The 18,964-nt window shown below is 36.0% G+C and overlaps 1 protein-coding gene across 5 annotated transcripts in view; it reads left to right on the forward strand.

Annotated features, from left to right (window-relative positions):
* Positions 1-15,931, forward strand: part of CRY1 (cryptochrome circadian regulator 1) — a 102,879-nt gene extending 86,948 nt beyond the window's left edge. For 4 of the 5 annotated variants that reach the window (XM_024732201.1, XM_024732200.1, XM_024732203.1 and 1 more), the window contains 11 exons: positions 3,373-3,515; positions 5,589-5,773; positions 6,103-6,191; positions 6,738-6,878; positions 6,961-7,272; positions 8,427-8,578; positions 8,818-9,020; positions 9,125-9,220; positions 14,263-14,334; positions 14,410-14,513; positions 15,282-15,931. In XM_024732201.1, the coding sequence (XP_024587969.1) occupies positions 3,373-3,515; positions 5,589-5,773; positions 6,103-6,191; positions 6,738-6,878; positions 6,961-7,272; positions 8,427-8,578; positions 8,818-9,020; positions 9,125-9,220; positions 14,263-14,334; positions 14,410-14,513 (1,497 nt within the window). In that variant the 3' untranslated portion in view covers positions 15,282-15,931. The remainder of the gene's footprint in view (positions 1-3,372; positions 3,516-5,588; positions 5,774-6,102; positions 6,192-6,737; positions 6,879-6,960; positions 7,273-8,426; positions 8,579-8,817; positions 9,021-9,124; positions 9,221-14,262; positions 14,335-14,409; positions 14,514-15,281) is intronic. The other variant, XM_024732202.1, reaches the window with a different exon arrangement.
* The last annotated feature ends 3,033 nt before the right edge of the window (positions 15,932-18,964 follow it).

The following is an 18,964-nucleotide window of genomic DNA, read 5'->3' on the forward strand; positions in this document are numbered from 1 at the left end:
TTTTTTTTTTTTTTTTATGAGTGGGATTGTGTTCCTTTCTTACTGGTTGTTTGGCTGAGGCTTCCAACACTGGAGTTTGTAGGCTATTGGGTAGAGCTGGGTCTTGGTGCTGAGATGAGGAACTCCATGAGACCTCCTCACTCGGATGAATATTCCCTGGGGTCTGAGATTCTCTGTTAGTCCAGTGGTTCGGACTCAGAGTTCCCACCACAGGAGCTTCAGCCTGTCCCCAGGCTCGTGAACCAAGATCCTGCAAACCTCCTGGGGCAGCAAAAAAAATAAAAAGATAAAAAATAACAAAGTAAAAAATAAAATTAGACTAGGAAACTAAGGGATATTTTAGGAAGAATATAAAAGTAAAAATATAGATGAATCAACAACGAGAAGGTACATCAGTACCACAGTAGTAAAAAAGAGGAGGAGGGAAAAGAACAAAAATAGTGGGGGTGCCAGGAGAGGCCTTGGCTCTGGAGGGCGGGGCCTAAGCAAGGGCGAGGTTTGATGGTGGGCCAGGCCAATGCACAGGACCCACAGGGCTGGAAAAGGCCGTGGGGGGTGGAGCTTAGGCTCAAGGAACAGAAGGGGCCCAGGCATGCCCCCAACCCCTGGTCTCAGAGGTCAGGGGACCTCACCTGGGAGCCCAGCAGGCTTCCTGGGCTCGAGTGGGTGGGGCAAATGCCCTCCTCTCCTGTCCTGCTCCTCTTGTCTGGGAGGGCCCCTGCCGCCTGCCTCTCCTGATCTCCCCGGCCTCCCTCCTATGCCCCCAAGGACCTGTGCAGCCTGGAGGGGGCTTTGGAGGGCAGGGGACTGGCCTGGGAGCTCAGCAGGCTCCCGGGGCCTGAGTGGGCGGAGCTATCACCCTCCGCCTCTCTCCCGCTCCTCCCAGATGGCCCCTCCCGCCTGCCTCTCCTGATCTCTCTGGCCTCCCTCCTACTACTCCAAGGACCCATGCTGTCTGGAGGGGGCTTTGGAAGGCAGAGGATTGACCTAGGAGATCAGCAGGTTCCCTGGCCCGAGGGGCAGGGCTATCGCCCTCTGCTTCTCTCCCACTCCTCCTTCCTGCCTCTCCTGATCTCCCTGGCCTCAGGGGCCCTGATCCTGTCTGACCTCCACTTCTCCGACCCCCTCAGTCCCCCTACATCCTACCGGTTCACTTTCAGGTTCCTCCTGTCTCCTTTGGCATCAGAGTCCACCACCAGCGGCCGTCAGGCACCCTAGTTGTGGGGAGATGCTAACTCCTCGTCTTTCCACACTGCCATCTTGACTCTGCCCTGAATACTTTTAATGTTTGGGGAATCTTCTCTTCCCTAGCTTTTCATTTTTTTTCTGGAGAGATGTTCACTAATTTATCCCCAGGGAAGAAGTGAATGATCTCACTGGTGAGTTAATAGGAGTTAGGTGAGTATCACTCATATCATACCTTTTTGCCTATTCAGTGGCAGAGAGCACTTATCCTAGTCCCTTCTTCCATGTAATAAATTTTATAGGGGCAGCCCACACTGCAAGGAAGGTGCTGCTTATCATTGGGTAGCTAAATCTGTTTAATTTAGGGGTAAAAAATTAGCAAACTTATCTCTTCTTAAACATAACATGTTTTCTCCAATTTAACTTTACTAGTAATGTGGTCTATATATATATATATATATATATATATATATATATATTTAAATTGAAGTATAGTTGATTTACAATATTGTGTTAATTTCTGCTATACAGCAAAGAGATTCAGTTATACATATATACATTCTTTTTATGTATTATTTTCCATTATGGTTTATCATAGGATATTGAATATAGTTCTCTGTGCTATACAGTAGGACCTTGTTGTTTATCCATTCTATGTATAATAGCCTACTTCTGCTAACCCCAACCTCCTACTCCATCCTTCCCCCCAACCTCCTCCCCCTTGGCAACCACAAGGTTGTTCTCTATGTCCATGAGTCTGTTTCTGTTTCATAAGTTCATTTGTGTCATATTTTAGATTCCATGTAAAAGAGATATCATGTGGTATTTGTCTTTCTCTTTCTGACTTACTTCACTTAGTATGATAATCTCTAGTTGCATCCATGTTGCTGCAAATGGCATTATTTCATTCTTTATGGCTGAGTAGTATTCTGTTGTATATATGTACCACATCTTCTTTATCCATTCATTTGTCAGTGGACATTAGGTTGTTTCCATGTCTTGGCTATTGTGAATAGTGCTGCTATGAACATGGGGTGCATGTATCTTTTTTAATTAGAGTTTTGTCTGGATGTATGCCCAGGAGTGCCACTGCTGGATCATATGATAATTCTATTTTTAGTTTTCTGAAGAAACCTTCATGCTGTTTTCCATAGTGGCTGTACCAACTTACATTCCTACCAGCAGTATAGGAGGATTCCCTTTCCTCCATATCCTCTCCAGCATTTGTAGACTTTTTAGTGATGGCCATCTGACCATCAGAATCAGTGCAAAGTGTTACCTCATTGTAGTTTAGATTTATATTTCTCTAATTATTAGCGATGTTGAGCACCTTTTCATGTGCCTGTTGGCCATTTGTATTTCTTCTTTGGAGGAATGTCTATTTAGGTCTGCTGCCCATTTTTTAATTGGGTTATTTGGGTTTTTTTCTGTTGAGTTGTATGAGCTGTTTCTATTAAGCCCTTGTTAGTTGCATTATTTGCAAATATTTTCTCCCACTCTGTAGGTTATCTTTTCATTCTGTTTATGGTTTCCTTTGCTGTGCAAAAGCTTGTAAGTTTCATTAGGTCCCATTTGTTTATTTTTGTTTTTATTTCAGTTGCCTTGGGAGACTGTGTGATCTATATTTTTACCTTTAGTTTTCTGACTTATATTCCCTTCCTTTTCAAAAAGGGAAAAGGGGAGGGAGTGTTATTGACTTGTTCTAAATTCCAACATTTACTAACTAAAAACTAAATATTTATTTGTCAAAAAAATCATAGAATTAAATGACAAACTATTTAGGAAAAAAAGTGACACAGGTGATAGAGAAGGTTTGCTATCATTAAAATATAAGGAGCTCTTACAAATCCTTAAGAGAAAAATTAACTGCGATAGAAACCCAAGAAAACGTAAGCTGCAACGCACAAAGTAAGAAATATACAAATGGCTAGTAATAATGACAGCTATCATTCACTGAGGACTTACTATGTACTATGTCCTAAACAATGTATATGCATTGACTCATTTAATCTTTCAGCAACTTGGTAACATGTTATTTTTTTCCATTTTACCATGACAAACACTTATATATAGTGTTTGTTATATACTAGCATTGGAGCTTTTCACTTTTTTCCATCCTATGTCATTATAATAGAAAAACGAATTGTTAAAATTTATGTATGTTTTTGCCCCTTTCTTTTATTTTAGGAATGGAACATTACTAAACTTTCAATTGAATATGATTCTGAGCCCTTTGGAAAGGAACGAGATGCAGCTATTAAGAAACTGGCTACTGAAGCTGGGGTAGAAGTAATTGTACGAATTTCACATACATTATATGACCTAGACAAGTAAGTTTTTTTAATGGTAAAATACATATAATATTTTTCATCTTAACCACTTTTAAGTGTATATTTCAGTGGTTTTAAGTACATAGAAAATGTACTGTGGGAATGTACTGTGGGACTAGTTTATAAAGTGGAAATAAAAACATACATAATAGACTTGTGGTAGAATTAAGTGAATATATGTCAAACCTTTAGCATTTTATTTAACCTCTGTGATTTTTGTTTACCCAGTGACAGATACCAAAATTACAGACATAAGTACATAAGATAAACATACTCAGAATTTCAATTTCAAAACTATTAAAAGCATCACACAGTTATCTTTGACTGTTCTAACTCAGCCTACTAACTTACCTTTCTGGGCTCTTAGCAATGTTAATTTTATAGTCTCTATGACATACATAGCCACAAACTGCCTTGATATATTTTACATGATTGTCATAAGTTATTTTATTTTATGTGTGTATATCTAGTCTCTGGATTTTAAGTCCATATGCAAATTTTATGTAATATTACATAGTCTTCTGAACAATGGTATAATATCTTATTTCTCAAAGTATATTTCCTGGACTATCAGTTTTTGGTGATGCTTTGTCCAACAAAGATTCCGTGGTCAAGTTTAAAGTTAGAAAGCTTTATATGCTGTAAGATTTGAAGGTTCATAAGATTTGATAACATTAACCTTTAGCATACTATCATCCTTACAAGTGCTGAAATCTCACAATTTACATACCTTTTAAATTATTTTACTTTTTTATTTTCACATTTTGTCAAGTTAATAAAACTAATTCTGTAAGTAACACGACAAGCTAGTTAATTTTATTCCAAGTGTATCAAAATATTGTGGTTCGATTCAGTCAAGGGTCTTACTTGATATTAAGCCAGAAGTCATATATCCTTCGATAATAAACTTGCCTTCTAGTTTACCAGATTTCTTAACTTTAGAGAGCTGATAGCAAGGAGGCAAAACAAGATAAGAGCAATTGCTTTAAGTGGAAAACTCAGTGTTGTGCATAAAATTGGAATGTTTGTTAGATTGAGTGTGAGTATTTACCACATATAATCCATCATATAAAAATGTAACATATAGAAAACATTTTTTGTAAGATTTTTATTCTGCTTCTGTTATGTAATTAGCAGTGTCCTCAGTAGTGCCATTGTAGTATCATTATAGTGGACAAATTTCATTATGACCCTATATATAAACTCAAAGTATTACACCAAAGCAAAATTACTAAAAGCAGAGAGCATAGTTTTTATGGTGGTTACTTTCTGTATGTACAACTGATACATAATTATATGTGGTATAATGAAAACTGTACTATATTTGGATTAAGAAAACCTTGATTTGCTATTTATTAGTTATGTGACCTTGACTATTAAATTCTCTTGAGGCTTCAGTTGCTGATGCATAAAACGATAGAGTTGGATTTTACCAATAATTTTTTACTAAGGCTAAATGCTAGTAAGCAAATGGCCATAGTGAAAAAGAATAATTGGTATTTCCAAATTGTGTCTAATTCAGACTACCATTGGTAAGACTTATCTTTCCTTTTAGTATTACTTAATTGAGAAATTAGTGATCAGAATTAAATATAAAATATATACATGAGATACGTATGCTGACATTTAACAAAAACATGAGCTTGAATAGAAAATAGCAAGTGATTATCATGACAGTAATATAGAATCCTAATTAATGAGACTTCCTGATTGCTCCTTGGTATAATATTGGCCTGGTTTAGTTTTTATTGATGATTAAGAGATTCTTTGAGCTGTGTTGTGGTATGTTTTTATATTTCCATATATATTATTTTTTGTTTTTGCCTTTAGGCTTATTTAGCCACTTGTTTTTCCACTCATAGGTGCTTAATTCCCTTTGTCTTAAAAGTTTTGATATTTGCATACACTATATTTTTGATACCTAGCAGATGTCTATAAAATGAAGAGAATGATTTTTAGATTTGTTAATTATTTTAACAAGTTTCTTGGTCCTTAAGCCTTTTCAGAATTTATCAATCAAAATGTATTGTCCTTTTTTTAATACTAACAGCATTTTACTAACTTTTGTAATAGGATCATAGAACTAAATGGTGGACAACCACCTCTTACTTATAAAAGATTCCAGACTCTCATCAGCAAAATGGAACCACTAGAGATACCAGTAGAGACAATTACTTCAGAAGTGATAGAAAAGTGCACAACTCCTCTGTCTGATGACCATGATGAGAAATATGGAGTCCCTTCACTGGAAGAACTAGGTAGGTGTAAACGGTAATACATGTGGAGCTTAAGAGTTAATAAACCATTCAGAAAAATCCCACTTCTAATTTGTCATGTAAAGTATTTTGCACTAAAAAGGAAAGAAAGGAGAAAAAAGAAAAGAAACTCTGAAACTAAGAAGTGATAAATCTGTGCGTTATTTATGTGTTCTATAAATATGTGGTCTATCTGTTATCACCTTAAAATGTACATCTTAAAGAACAGAGACCATGTTATATATCATCTATTTTTGAGGACCTATCCAGGGCTGTCATTTCATTTTTATGCTACTGTCAATTTTTTTTCTTTTCTTTTCTTTTTTTTTTAGGTTTTGATACAGATGGCTTATCTTCTGCAGTGTGGCCAGGTGGAGAAACTGAAGCACTTACACGTTTGGAAAGGCATTTGGAAAGAAAAGTATGATAATACAGATGATGTTTATATTGCCAAACTGGCATTTTAAAAATAATTTCATTCTTTTTTAAAAACAAAAAAATAGACTGTTGAAAAAGAAGGATTGAGAGAAATAGTTAAAATAGAACAATCCTAATTGTTTGAAAATTAACAACTATCTCTTCATTTAAATACCCTTCTTCCTCCTCTTCTGATTATTTCCTCTTTAGCTACTATCAATACTACCCCTTCTATTCTTTCTTTGTAAGCTGGTATCTGATGACTATAACTTTGAAGCTAGGATAGAGTTCTTTTATTTCATATTTTTCTCAGTGTCAGAGAGACAGATTGAAGGTGCTCTCAGCCTTGTGTTAGGAATTTACTGCATGAGGATGGCTAAAACAAAAGAATGATCACTTTTATCTTGCTTGTTTTTTATTAAAATCTGTCATTTGTGGCTAGAAAAATAATATTTTCCAAGCCCTATGTAACTTTTAAAAAAATCTCAACTTTAAACAATCTTTTAAAATGGAAAAGGCAATTAGCATAATTTTCTCTGTGTGTTTTCAGGCTTGGGTGGCAAACTTTGAAAGACCTCGAATGAATGCGAATTCCCTGCTTGCTAGCCCTACTGGACTCAGTCCTTATCTCCGATTTGGTTGTTTGTCATGTCGACTGTTTTACTTCAAACTGACAGATCTCTACAAAAAGGTATTTTCTGGAACTGGAGCTTATTTTTCAAAATACTTTTTTCTTAAATTGCTGATAATACTTCTTTGCTTTTTAATCTTAGGTAAAAAAGAACAGTTCCCCTCCCCTTTCCCTTTATGGGCAACTGTTATGGCGTGAATTTTTCTATACAGCAGCAACAAATAATCCACGCTTTGACAAAATGGAAGGAAATCCCATCTGTGTTCAGATTCCTTGGGATAAGAATCCTGAGGCTTTAGCGAAATGGGCAGAAGGACGGACAGGCTTTCCATGGATTGATGCCATCATGACACAGCTTCGTCAGGAGGGTTGGATCCATCATTTAGCCAGACATGCAGTTGCTTGCTTCCTGACACGAGGTGACCTGTGGATTAGTTGGGAAGAAGGAATGAAGGTAAGTGTTCTTCCAACTAATGTAGTATGGCCTTATTCTGAAGAACTCTATACCTTTATAAAACAATTCCTAAAAATTGTCTGCTGTGTAGATTCATTTATAGTCTAATTTTTTCAATAGAAAAGCATTTAATTCTCATCATACAGACACACTTTTGGGGAGCAGAATGGCATAATCAGATAGGAGAACTGGTGAAAAATGGTTCAGTTAACCTGAAGTCATTTCAATGGCTAAATCAGCCTAGCCATCAAGGGAGCTGTAAGGTTTAATACTCTGGACTTATTGGGTCGATATATATTTATAGGTGATCATTTCTGTCACATAAAGGATTCATCTGAATTCTTAGAAATAGCAAATTTGTTTTATAAATTTTAAGCTATAAATCATTTCATCTCACTTCAATACCATAGCTTTTTAGTCATAATTATATTATGTAATGTGAAGCATACAACATTTTGTGACATCTTTTGGTTATATATAATAGGACTTAAATATATGTTTTACCTTCCTGCCTATATCATAAATTTCCCCTATCCAAAGACCATTTCTGATCCTATGTTTTTTTACATCTCCTGTATTTCCTAGTACAAAGTTGTGCATGAGGTAGATGTACAGCACACAACGAATTTATAAAAAATAATTTAATTCTATTTCTCTTTTGGATCAAGGAATCCCAAATTTAAACTGTATAATACTAATGAATTTTTAAAGGTCATTTGTATTTGATTGCTCCCATTATGTAGGCCAATGTACTAAGCTTCTAAGTTTTTGTTGGTGGTTTATTTGGTAGCATTTTTGCATTCTTGAAAGTGTTTACTGCTTTTTCTTCCAGTTTTTTAATCTTCTCATATCCCATCTTATCCTTTTAAATTGGTGACTTTAATAACTTTTACTCTCCCCTCTTCCAGTAACACTGCAAAGATTAGAATAGTAAATTCTATTCAGAAATCTATATATTACTAATATGTTTCTTTCCCTGAAATAACTCATTATAGAATAGAACACAGACAAGGAAGCTAACTTTGGAATGTTTAATTTTACAGCTCTGTGCTAGATTTTCTTGCCTTGACTTTTGATCTACAGAGACCTGGAAAAATGCTTGCTTTGAGAACTATGTGTGTGCAAACTAATTGTGATTACTGTTACTTCCGAAGGTATTTGAAGAATTATTACTTGATGCAGATTGGAGCATAAATGCTGGAAGTTGGATGTGGCTGTCTTGTAGTTCCTTTTTCCAACAGTTTTTTCACTGCTATTGCCCTGTTGGTTTTGGTAGGAGAACAGATCCCAATGGAGACTATATCAGGTAAATCAAGAATGATTATTATTCAGTTTGGAATAGATAATCTAGGAAGAACTTTTCATGTTTAAGCAACATGAAAAGTGGGTATTCCCCACTCATCATGGGCAGCAGGGATGAGCAGAAGGGTAACAAATCATTTAAATGGTATTGATTTGATTTTGGTCATTCATAGCTAATAAATAGTTTGTTATAATTTGCTTATAGTTCATTATATTAATAATTTTTCTTCCTTCTCCCAAAAGACGTTATTTGCCTGTCCTAAGAGGCTTCCCTGCAAAATATATCTATGATCCCTGGAATGCACCAGAAGGTATTCAAAAGGTAGCCAAATGTTTGATAGGAGTTAATTACCCTAAACCAATGGTGAACCATGCTGAGGCAAGCCGTTTGAATATTGAGAGGATGAAACAGATCTATCAGCAGCTTTCACGATACAGAGGACTAGGTATGTCAGTAAATGCCTTTGATTTGTTTCTTTGGCAGCTGTTTATGTACCCATCCTTGAACTTGATCTTGATCATAACTTAATAGGAAATTTTTTCCCTTTAGGTCTTCTTGCATCAGTGCCATCTAATCCTAATGGGAATGGAGGCCTCATGGGGTATTCTCCTGGAGAAAATATCCCAGGTTATAGCAGCAGTGGAAGTAAGTAAAAAGGAAATTTCTGCACTTAGTAACATAAAGAGATTAATTATAAATATATTGTTTATCGTACCTCACTATAATGTTTTTTAAAATCTATCTTTAAATTGTGTAATAGGTTCCTTTTACACATGCATACATGTACATATACATACACACATACCCTCACTCCATTAGTGACATTTTAGAGATAGAAACATCATTATATATAGTGGAATTGGGTCAAGGTAAAGATCTTCTTGCAAACTGAATGAGGTTAGCAATTTTTAAGGATAAAATGAAACTGAAATGTTATATATTCAGAATGGTCATTATTTTTTACTCCCTTTTAAGTATATATCAGCTATAAGGTAATTAGTTAAGAAGGTCAGAGGCCCTGTGAACGTGGCCAAAAGATTTATCACGCACATGCATAGGGCCTCTAGTCCTTTTGCACATGAGTTTTTTCTTACAAAGCCTGGTCTATAATGGTTTTCTTTGTGATATATATAGTTAGTTGCCACATATGTTCTTAATATGTGTCAAGAAGTCAGTATGTATTGGAAATTTGAATCATATCAATTTTCAAAGGTTCTAACCAAAAATAGCATGAAGCTAATTAATTTGATTAAAAACAAGCCTGAATGGCTGGACTTATTACTTTCTGTTTGGTCATGTAAGGGGATAAAAACATCCATATTCTAAATTCTAAAACGTCATTTTGTGGTTTAGAAATAAGATTTTTTTGGTATTTCAGTTATAGGTAGTAAAATAAGTAATTCTGCATGGTTACTAAAAGGCAAAAAAAAAAAAAACCACCAAGCCTGCATTAGAGGAATGCTTATTTTTTTTTAAAAAAAGAAGTCAGCTATTCAAAATTTGATATTAAGAATAACACCTTTAACAAGTTGAACCTTTCTGAATTCAGAAATATTTTGCATACTTTTGAGAGCATCAGCAATTAGCTTAAGGAGAAAGGAACGAAAGCACTCATATCTTGACTGCCTACTTTGTGCCTAAGTATGAGGGGATTTTGGCCACATACTCACAATAACCTTGAGGGGTGGTGGTAGGCTTCTCATTTTATGATTGGGAAAATTAGCCTAGAAGAGTTAGGTAACTTAACCAAGATCCCACAGTTAGTTAAGTAGTTGAGCTAAGATTCAGATCCAAGTCTAACTAGTCCTAAAGTTCATACTCTTTCCTGTATCACTGGGTCTCCCCTGCAAATGTAATGCCAAATGTAGTGTTCATAAGACAAAATATTTTATTACTGAAATGTGTTTCACCTGCATTCAAATTGTTGCTAATGATGGCAGTGTACTTCAAAAATGTTCTTTCTCAGTGTCTCCTACAATTTGAAGTAAACTTTAACAAGGTAGCATTTCAAAAGTTCTATCAGATTTATTATGCAGTTCACAGACTGCCTCTTTTGCCCACACATGAGTTTGAGGGACAGAAGTTCTGTGAAGCAGTGAGATAACAAGCAGGTGGCAGAGGGTGGAAAGCAACAGACTCCAGTTACCTAGCTAATGGATAATGATGGTACATACTGTTTCTTAGTCCAAATCTGTATTTATCTGCAAAACTAACCATGTTAGCAAGTTAAACTGGAATAATTTTGCTTCACAAATTTATAAACATGATGTTTTGTGATAGGATTAATAAATCTTGAAAGTAGTCTAATCATGTAAATATTTGCCTATAACACACTTTGTAGCTAGGTGCTTAGAGGCTTTCAAAAGACATAGAAGACATAAAAGCTACATAGAGCTTAGAGTCTAAATGGGGGTGTGGAAGGGGTTAAAAATAATGAAAAAAGTGATAAATTGTAAGACACTGCCTCCTCATGCAATAGGAAAAAAGGGAGTTGAAGGAACTAGGAAACTTTTCTTAGAAGATGGTGGGGGACTTCCCTGGTGGTGCAGTGGTTAAGAATCTGCCTGCCAGCGCAGGGAACATGGGTTCAAGCCCTGGTCAGGGAAGATCCCACACGCTGTGGAACAACTAAGCTGGTGCGCCACAATTACTGAGCCTGTGCTCTGGAGCCCGTGAGCCACAACTACTGAGCCCGTGTGCCACAACTACAGAAGCCCACATGCCTAGAGCCCGTGCTCCACAACAAGAGAAGCCACCGCAATGAGAAGCCCATGGACCACAATGAAGAGCATCCCCCACTCACCACAGCTAGAGAAAGCCCGCACACAGCAACAAAGACCCAATGCAGCCAAAAATAAATAAATTAAAAAAAAAATTTTTTTTTAAAAGAAGAAGATGGTGGGGTGGGTAGCATTTAAGTATGCAGATGAAGGAGAGAGCATTGTAGACCTGAAAATGGGAGTGATTATGGCAAGATCCTTAGGATACTATGCTGTTAAGAATTTCTCCCCTCAGGTTTCTGTTCCATTTGAAAGGACTTACATGGGGACTTCCCTGGTGGCGCAGTGCTTAAGAATCTGTCTGCCAATGCAGGGGACATGGGTTCGATCCTTGGTCCTGGAAGATCCCACATACCACAGAGCAGCCAAGCCCACACGCCACAACTACTGAAGCCCGCATGCCCTAGAGCCTGCATGCTGCAACTACTGAGCCTGCGTGCTGCAACTACAGAAACCGGCACACCTAGAGCCAGCGCTTCACAACAAGAGAAGCCACCACAACGAGAAGCCCACGCACTGCAACAAAGAGTAACTTGCGCTCACCGCAACTAGAGAAAGCCTGTGCGCAGCAATGAAGACCCAACGCAGCCAAAAAATAAATTAAAAAAAATTTTTTAATGCTAGAAAGGACTATACTTCAGAAGCGTATCCCTTAATGCCCCATACTTACCCTATTCATAGGCTTTTATTTACAGTGTCTTAAAGGCATTTCAAAGGGCAAGATTCTTTATGATTTAAGTTTTTTAATGACTGTGCAAAAATTCTTAATCTCTGCATTAAGCAATCTCTGCATTTTTGTCCTCTCATTTTTGTAGACTTTGTGCTCAGGAAAGGAATAAACTAACATACATAGATGTCTTGAGGTATTTTTGTTCTTATAATAAAGCAGACTACTAAAATTTTTTCTATTATAAAATACCTGTTCAGCATTATTAGTTATTGGGGAAATGCAAATTAAAACTACTAAGAGATAGGACTTCACACCCACTTAGGGTGACCAGTTATCACTGATTGCCTGGCATTGAGGAGATTCTTGGGACACAGGACTTTCCATGCTAACACTTGAAGAGTCCCAAACTGGGATGAGTTGGTCACCCTATAACCACTAGAGTGGTTGAAATAAAAAAGACAGACAGTAACAAGCGTGTGGAGGATGTGAAGAAACCGGAACGCTCATACATTGCTGAGAGGTAGGGTGTAAAACAGTGAAGCCATTTTGGGAAGCAGTTTGGCAGTTTCTTAAAAGCTAAACATAAATTTAACATACAGCCCAGAAATTCCATTCCTAAGTATCTATCCAAAAGAAGTGAAAATATGTCTACACAGAGACTTATATGTGAATGTTTATAATAGCTTTATTCATGATAGTCAAAGTGGAGTATATCCATACAATGGAATATTAATTCATAAAAAGAAACAAAATGCTGATATATGCTACAATATGGATAAATCTCAAAAATATTATGTTAAGTTAAAGAAGCCAGACACAAAAGACCACATGCTGCATGATTCCACTTATATGAACTAGTGAGAAAAGTCATGTTTTTAAAAGAGAAATTAGATTAGTGCCTACCTTAGGCTTATAGGTAGGAATGGAGAATGAAAGCAAATGGACATGAGGGATCTTTTGGATGTGATGAAAGTGTTCTAAAGCTGGATTATGCTGGTGATTACACAACTCTGTAAATTAACTAAAAATTATTGAACTGTACCCTTAAAAGAGTTGAATTTTATGGTATATAAATTATTCCTCAAAACTGCTTTAAAAAACTATTCACTATAGACAGTTTAGAAAATTCAGAAAAATAGAAAATAACAATAAAAATCAAATAAATACGATAATTGAAAAATGTATTTGTTGAAGTATTTTTAATTGTAAAATATGCACAATATAAAATTTAGCATTTTAACCATTTTAAATATACAATTCAGTGGAATTAAGTACCTTCACATTATTTTGTGAAGATTTCAGTAGAGTTGTGCAAAGATGCATGATGACAAGTATCGCTACTAGGGGAAGCCCTGATGATGGTAAGACCAGTAGCAGCACCATTCAGCGGTGAATTTGCCACAGTCCAGAGTCTGGCCTTCAGCCTTACAAGTCTAAAGCCTGAACGTTTGCTATAATTAGTGGTGAACATTCTGTGAATGACAGACTAGAAATTTTAAAATCATATGAATTAAAATATCAACAGGGAACATTAGTTTATTAGCTTATGGTGGAAATATTCCTTTCCAGAAGTCCTCATCCTTGATCAGGGCATTCACTTTCCCAATTTTGAGTACCCGAAAAGCTGAATTCTTTATCCAGAGAAATGTGATAAGTATGAAGTTACACTAAAAATAAGTAGATTGTCTTGTTCGGGCCATCATGCAACCACTCCTAGGGGTAGGATCCTCATATTTTTCCATAATGTTTTCTCTAGAAATCTACTTTTCTGTGCTAACCCATTCTCCTATAACATTTTTTCTTTTTAGGAGAGTTGATACAATTTTACAGGCTAGGTAACTGCTAACTGCTAGGTCTGGCAGGACCTTATTCCCTTACTGTATCTCCAAGGACATATGTTTTAGATAGGTGCTGAGGGAGGAGGAGGTGAAGGAAGGATGTATATCTCACTGATGCCCTATGTTTTGACTTCATGATCAAGTGTCTAATTGTCATCCAGTAAAGAAGTGTTTTTTAGAAAATGATTATCAGTGATTTTGCCCTTGAACAGTCAACATTTCTATGACCCTAAATTTAAGGACAAGTTAAGTTTTCCTGATTTGGGTATGAGTTTTGGTTCATATGAAGGGTTGTGGATTAATCCTAAAACGCACAATACAAATAATTAGATTTGTAATCGTAATACATACAACTTGAAATTAGTTTAAGTAATTTTACTATGTTTAACATACTAACAGGTTGCACTCCAGGGAGTGGTATTTTACATTATGCTCATGGAGATAGTCAGCAAACTCACCTATTAAAGCAAGGTAAGAATGTAGCATTCAAGCATACTCTTCTTCTCACCTTTCTTATCTTAAACATACATTTTTTTAAATGTGTAGGAAGAAGCTCCACATGCACTGGTCTCAGCAGTGGGAAACGTCATAGTCAGGAAGAGGACACACAGAGTATTGGTCCTAAAGTCCAGAGACAGAGCACTAACTAGGTAAATATTTTAGAGCTTTATTTCTTGCTTTAGCGGAGTGTATAATCAACATAAATTAATATAATTTCCAAAATGGAGCTAATCTCTATTTTCAAACCAGAGAATCTGAGGCATAAATTTTTCAGTGATTGTTACAAAATCAGTTAATTCTTAGACAAGAGAAATGTATCTGTAGTGGACAAAGTGCTGTACTCAGTTTTATGGTCCTCTGAACTGATGATCTTCAAATTTGAAAAGCTTATGATGTCATGCTCAGGTTTTTCCTCGGAAAAAGCCATCCTTTTCATTTCCTTCCTGTGTGACCAGGAGTCTAAAACAATTAAAGTGACTTTTTTATTTTAGTGGTATTAATATAATCCCCTTATGAAAATTTCCCCAAATCTTCTCTTGATTTTATAAATTTATTTATTGTGATACTTCTAAAATCTAAATTATTTCCAGTTTGGGAATAGTTTAAGTCTTTTTAAAATGTTGGCCCTTTTTGGAAGTGTCAGAAAGCCATGCCTGTATTCAGTTCAGCTGGTTTTGGGATACTATTTTGTGATTTAAATTTGTATGAGAAGTATTCATATAGTGCATTTGCCAGTTTTTAAAGACCTTTGTTTCTTCAGTTATCTTGAACTGTTTACGTTTTTAAAATCATTGCTATTTTTTAATACCAATATAATTAGTCTGTAAATTTCTTGAAGATCAATAAACAGTCATCAGATTTTTGTTATTCCTTGCAATCAAGCTTTACCCAGTTTTTTTTTTTTCCTTAAATCACAGAAAACATTCAGAAGGAATACCATTGCAGCAGAAATTGGTGGGCAGTTCAGTACTTTTTCAGTTAAATTATTTTAAAATGTTCTTCATTAATGGAAAACAGTTACATATTGAAATGCATTATTTCTAATAACATTTCTGTAGTTTTTAACTTTTTAATGAATTTGACATAGGACAAATGGTAATTTGTATATAAAGAACTTGGTAAAAGAATTTGCTTAATGTAAATATGAATAGTCACAATTAGTATAGACCCATCAATATATTTTTGATAATCTTTCATGTATGGTAAAAATTAAAGTGGCAAACTGATATTCTGATATAAATATCAAAGTTCTGAGAGTCAGTGTGAGAATATAGGATTTTAGACTTTCTTAAAAGACTTTGTTAAAATTTTAAGACAGAATTTTTCTTGACATCATTATTTGGTCTAACTTTGAACTCTTTGACAATAATGTTTCAGAAAACATGTGTAATCAAAATTGGTAGTTGTAGCCTCCATTAACATAGACAATATATATTTTAAAGCTTCATGTATGCCTTTTTTGACCCAAAGTTGTGGATATCATAGTATCATGTGTTAAGTTCTTCTTGTCTCCCTTTCTTTGTTCAGTTACAGCTAAAGTGACTTTGTTATTAAAGTATATGCATATATGGAATCCTGTGTACTTGGTGGTTGCTTTTTTTTTTTCCTTTCCTTTTTTAAAAACTTTTTGTTTGTTTTAGGTAAGGGGGAGAGCATTGGTATGTGAGATTTGATCCCAAATTAGAGACAGATTCTGTAAACTACATGTCACCATTCTGAATGAAGAAACAGTTAATATATATTTAGTAAAATACTTTTCAAAATTATTCCAAGTAAGAATACTATCTTCCAAATACTTCGTACTTTTAAAAATAAAGTTATCTATAAGAAAGATTTAAAACCAAAGAGATTTTTTTCAAGTAATTGGGCTTATAACTCTGAGTTAGTCAGTATAGGGTAGCAGTTAAGTGTGGGCCCTGGAGTCAAATGCCTGGCTCTGTCACTCATTAGCTTTGAGATCTTGGGTAATTATTAACCTTTTGTACCTTCTTTTTCCTCTTCTATAAAAAGTGAGGATGAGAGTAGTATCTGCTTCATACTACATATGAAATGCTCATAACAGTGCCTGGCATGTGGTAGGATGCTCAGTAAATATTAGCTACAGGTTTGCTGTTCTGTGTAGCTAGCTGCCTGGAATGTGCAGTGCATAGTCTGCATAACTGCGCGCTGCAGCTCTGGTTAGCTGCCATTATTGTTATCATTATTATTATCCCTTTACTGTTCTCCAGTAGGCCAGTTCTTACCATTTGGAATTATAACCATTGGCTTTTGTTTTCCCATCTTTATTAGTGATGTTCAGTGTGGTAATTGTATTTAAAGGTAACTCAAAATAAATTTGAGTCAGAAATCCAGAAACAATCATTTTTATTTTTAGATGATACACATTTTAAAAAGTATTCTGGATAATGAATTAATACTGATCAATAAATTCATTACTGAGAAAGAAATGAGATGAAAGAAAGAAAATGAAAGAAAAAACTACCTTATCTTCTTTTATCACTGTTAATAAGGAGTAATATTTTGTTTTTCACACCTGTACTTTACATCCTGCTCTTTGGACCTGATTGTACTATACAGAATTGAGAAATTCATTGACTTGGAATTTACCATCACCATTTGGGGAATAAAAGATGCAGTTTTCATATGAATAAATCAGGATTTTAGTAAAAGAACACTATTTCAACATAGGCACTGATATTTTACTTTTAAATGTAGAAGGATTTTCATATGTTTGGGGGGTGGGGTGGGGAAAGCTTTTTTCAGTTTGGTCTAAATTGTGACTAAAACAAAAAAATCACCAAAACGGAAAGAGAGGTATCAATCAATGTGCTCCAACTGAGCAAATGCACTATGTTTAAATACAGTGTTGTCCCCCTAACTGGAAGGGTTAGTGTTCTAAAAACCCTACAGGTGGTTGAGGGATTTTAAGACATTTTGATCATTCAGAAGATACTTCTTGAACTCTTATTACCAAAAACTGTGCTTAGAAACTTGGAAAAACTGAATTGAGGGAACTACGTTTTTAAGTTTTTCACATTCACTTAAAACAGTTACTAATTTGGGGTATAAAAGACTGATAGCAGTATTACTTTTAACCATCTCTTGTGTACTAGAAACTTCAGGATCTTCCCACAATTTCAAACATATGTTTGTATTTTCTTGTAGGTAATATGCCTAATACTAGGTTCTAGGTTCTTTGAACCCCCGTTTCTCCATCCAAGTGTTTTTCTGATTGTATGGTTCTAGAAATGAACTCTTTAAACTAGGATGGAAAAAACTTTGGGTAGCATTTATTTAAGACAACTGGCATAGCTAAGTTGGTCAATTTCAAGTGTGATTACAATGCACAGGGTTATATGTATTATCATTCCTCATACAATTATGTGGAGCCCTGATATAAGCTGCTAGCACCTTAATGCACATCTCTGCTCCCTCCCTCCTGACCAGTGACTGCCGCATGCAGTTCTAAGGCCCTAGTTTACATTCCTTAACGTCCTTCTCTTTTCTGTATCCTACTTTAATTCCCTTTTCCTAGATGCAGGTGACACACTTTGGTTAGTCTGGACCCCAAATCCTTGTATTTCAGGAAAAAGAGTGCGATAAAGCCATGAATAATGGGGGTTTTGTATATGGGTAACTCAGAGGGAGAAGGGTTACTGGGCAAACACTCCCCTACCTCACATACATTAGCCACCCAGTTAATTCTAGAATATCCTGGAGATCAAAGTTGACCTAGAGAAAAGGAGCCAGGATTCTTGCTGCTACTCTGTGGAATTAAAGTGCAGCTTGTCAGTCCCTCTCAACAAAGCCATTGAGCACAAACTGGGTAATAAGGCTAGACTCAAAGATTTGGTTAGCATTTCCTGAGTCCCTACCATGTGCCAAGCACTGTTCATAGGAAAATTAATTCCTCAGTATCCACAAGGACACTCCACAAGGAGAGAGGGCCATCTTGAAGAACTACAGTGCTGCGCGCTAAGGTGTTAGAACTGTGCCCTGTATACTGTGAAATACGCAAAGTGAGGGGACTACATACAGGCTGGGAAAATCACAGCTTTCCTGACCCCCAGCTCCACACCCAGCATAGGACAGCTAGGCCAGTCAGGGCACCCTGTCCTTGGAAACATTCACCTCTAGTTGTGATTAATCATGTCATTGGTTGTTAATGTCTTTGTTCTCCACTAGAATGTAAACCTCATCAGGATAGGGAATGTACTTTATTCCCTCTTGTCTTGTGCACCGCTGTTTTGTCATTGCAGCTTCACATGCTTGACACTTTAACAGGCATGCCATAAATATGTGTATGGATAAATATGAGAATAAATGGGACAGACATTGAGCCTGGCTTTAAGGAGAAATTTGTTAGTCTATGAGGTTGGCATCACAGGTAATAATTAGAATGTAAAGCACCTAGCAGTTTATCAGAAAGGGTGAGTATTTGGGTGAAAGCGTTAGGAGGGAGGCTGTTAAAGATGCATCAGACACTGTAGCTGACTGCTGGATTGGGGTGGGGAGGGGGCAGGAAAGCTAGATATGTACCAGAGAAGTTTCGGGATTTTTTAAACTACGTTTCTTTTGTAACTTAGTTCTTTACCTATCG

This window comes from Neophocaena asiaeorientalis, unplaced genomic scaffold (assembly GCF_003031525.2).
Source record: "Neophocaena asiaeorientalis asiaeorientalis breed wild unplaced genomic scaffold, Neophocaena_asiaeorientalis_V1.1 scaffold418, whole genome shotgun sequence".
In the NCBI taxonomy this organism is placed as follows: Eukaryota; Metazoa; Chordata; class Mammalia; order Artiodactyla; family Phocoenidae; genus Neophocaena; species Neophocaena asiaeorientalis.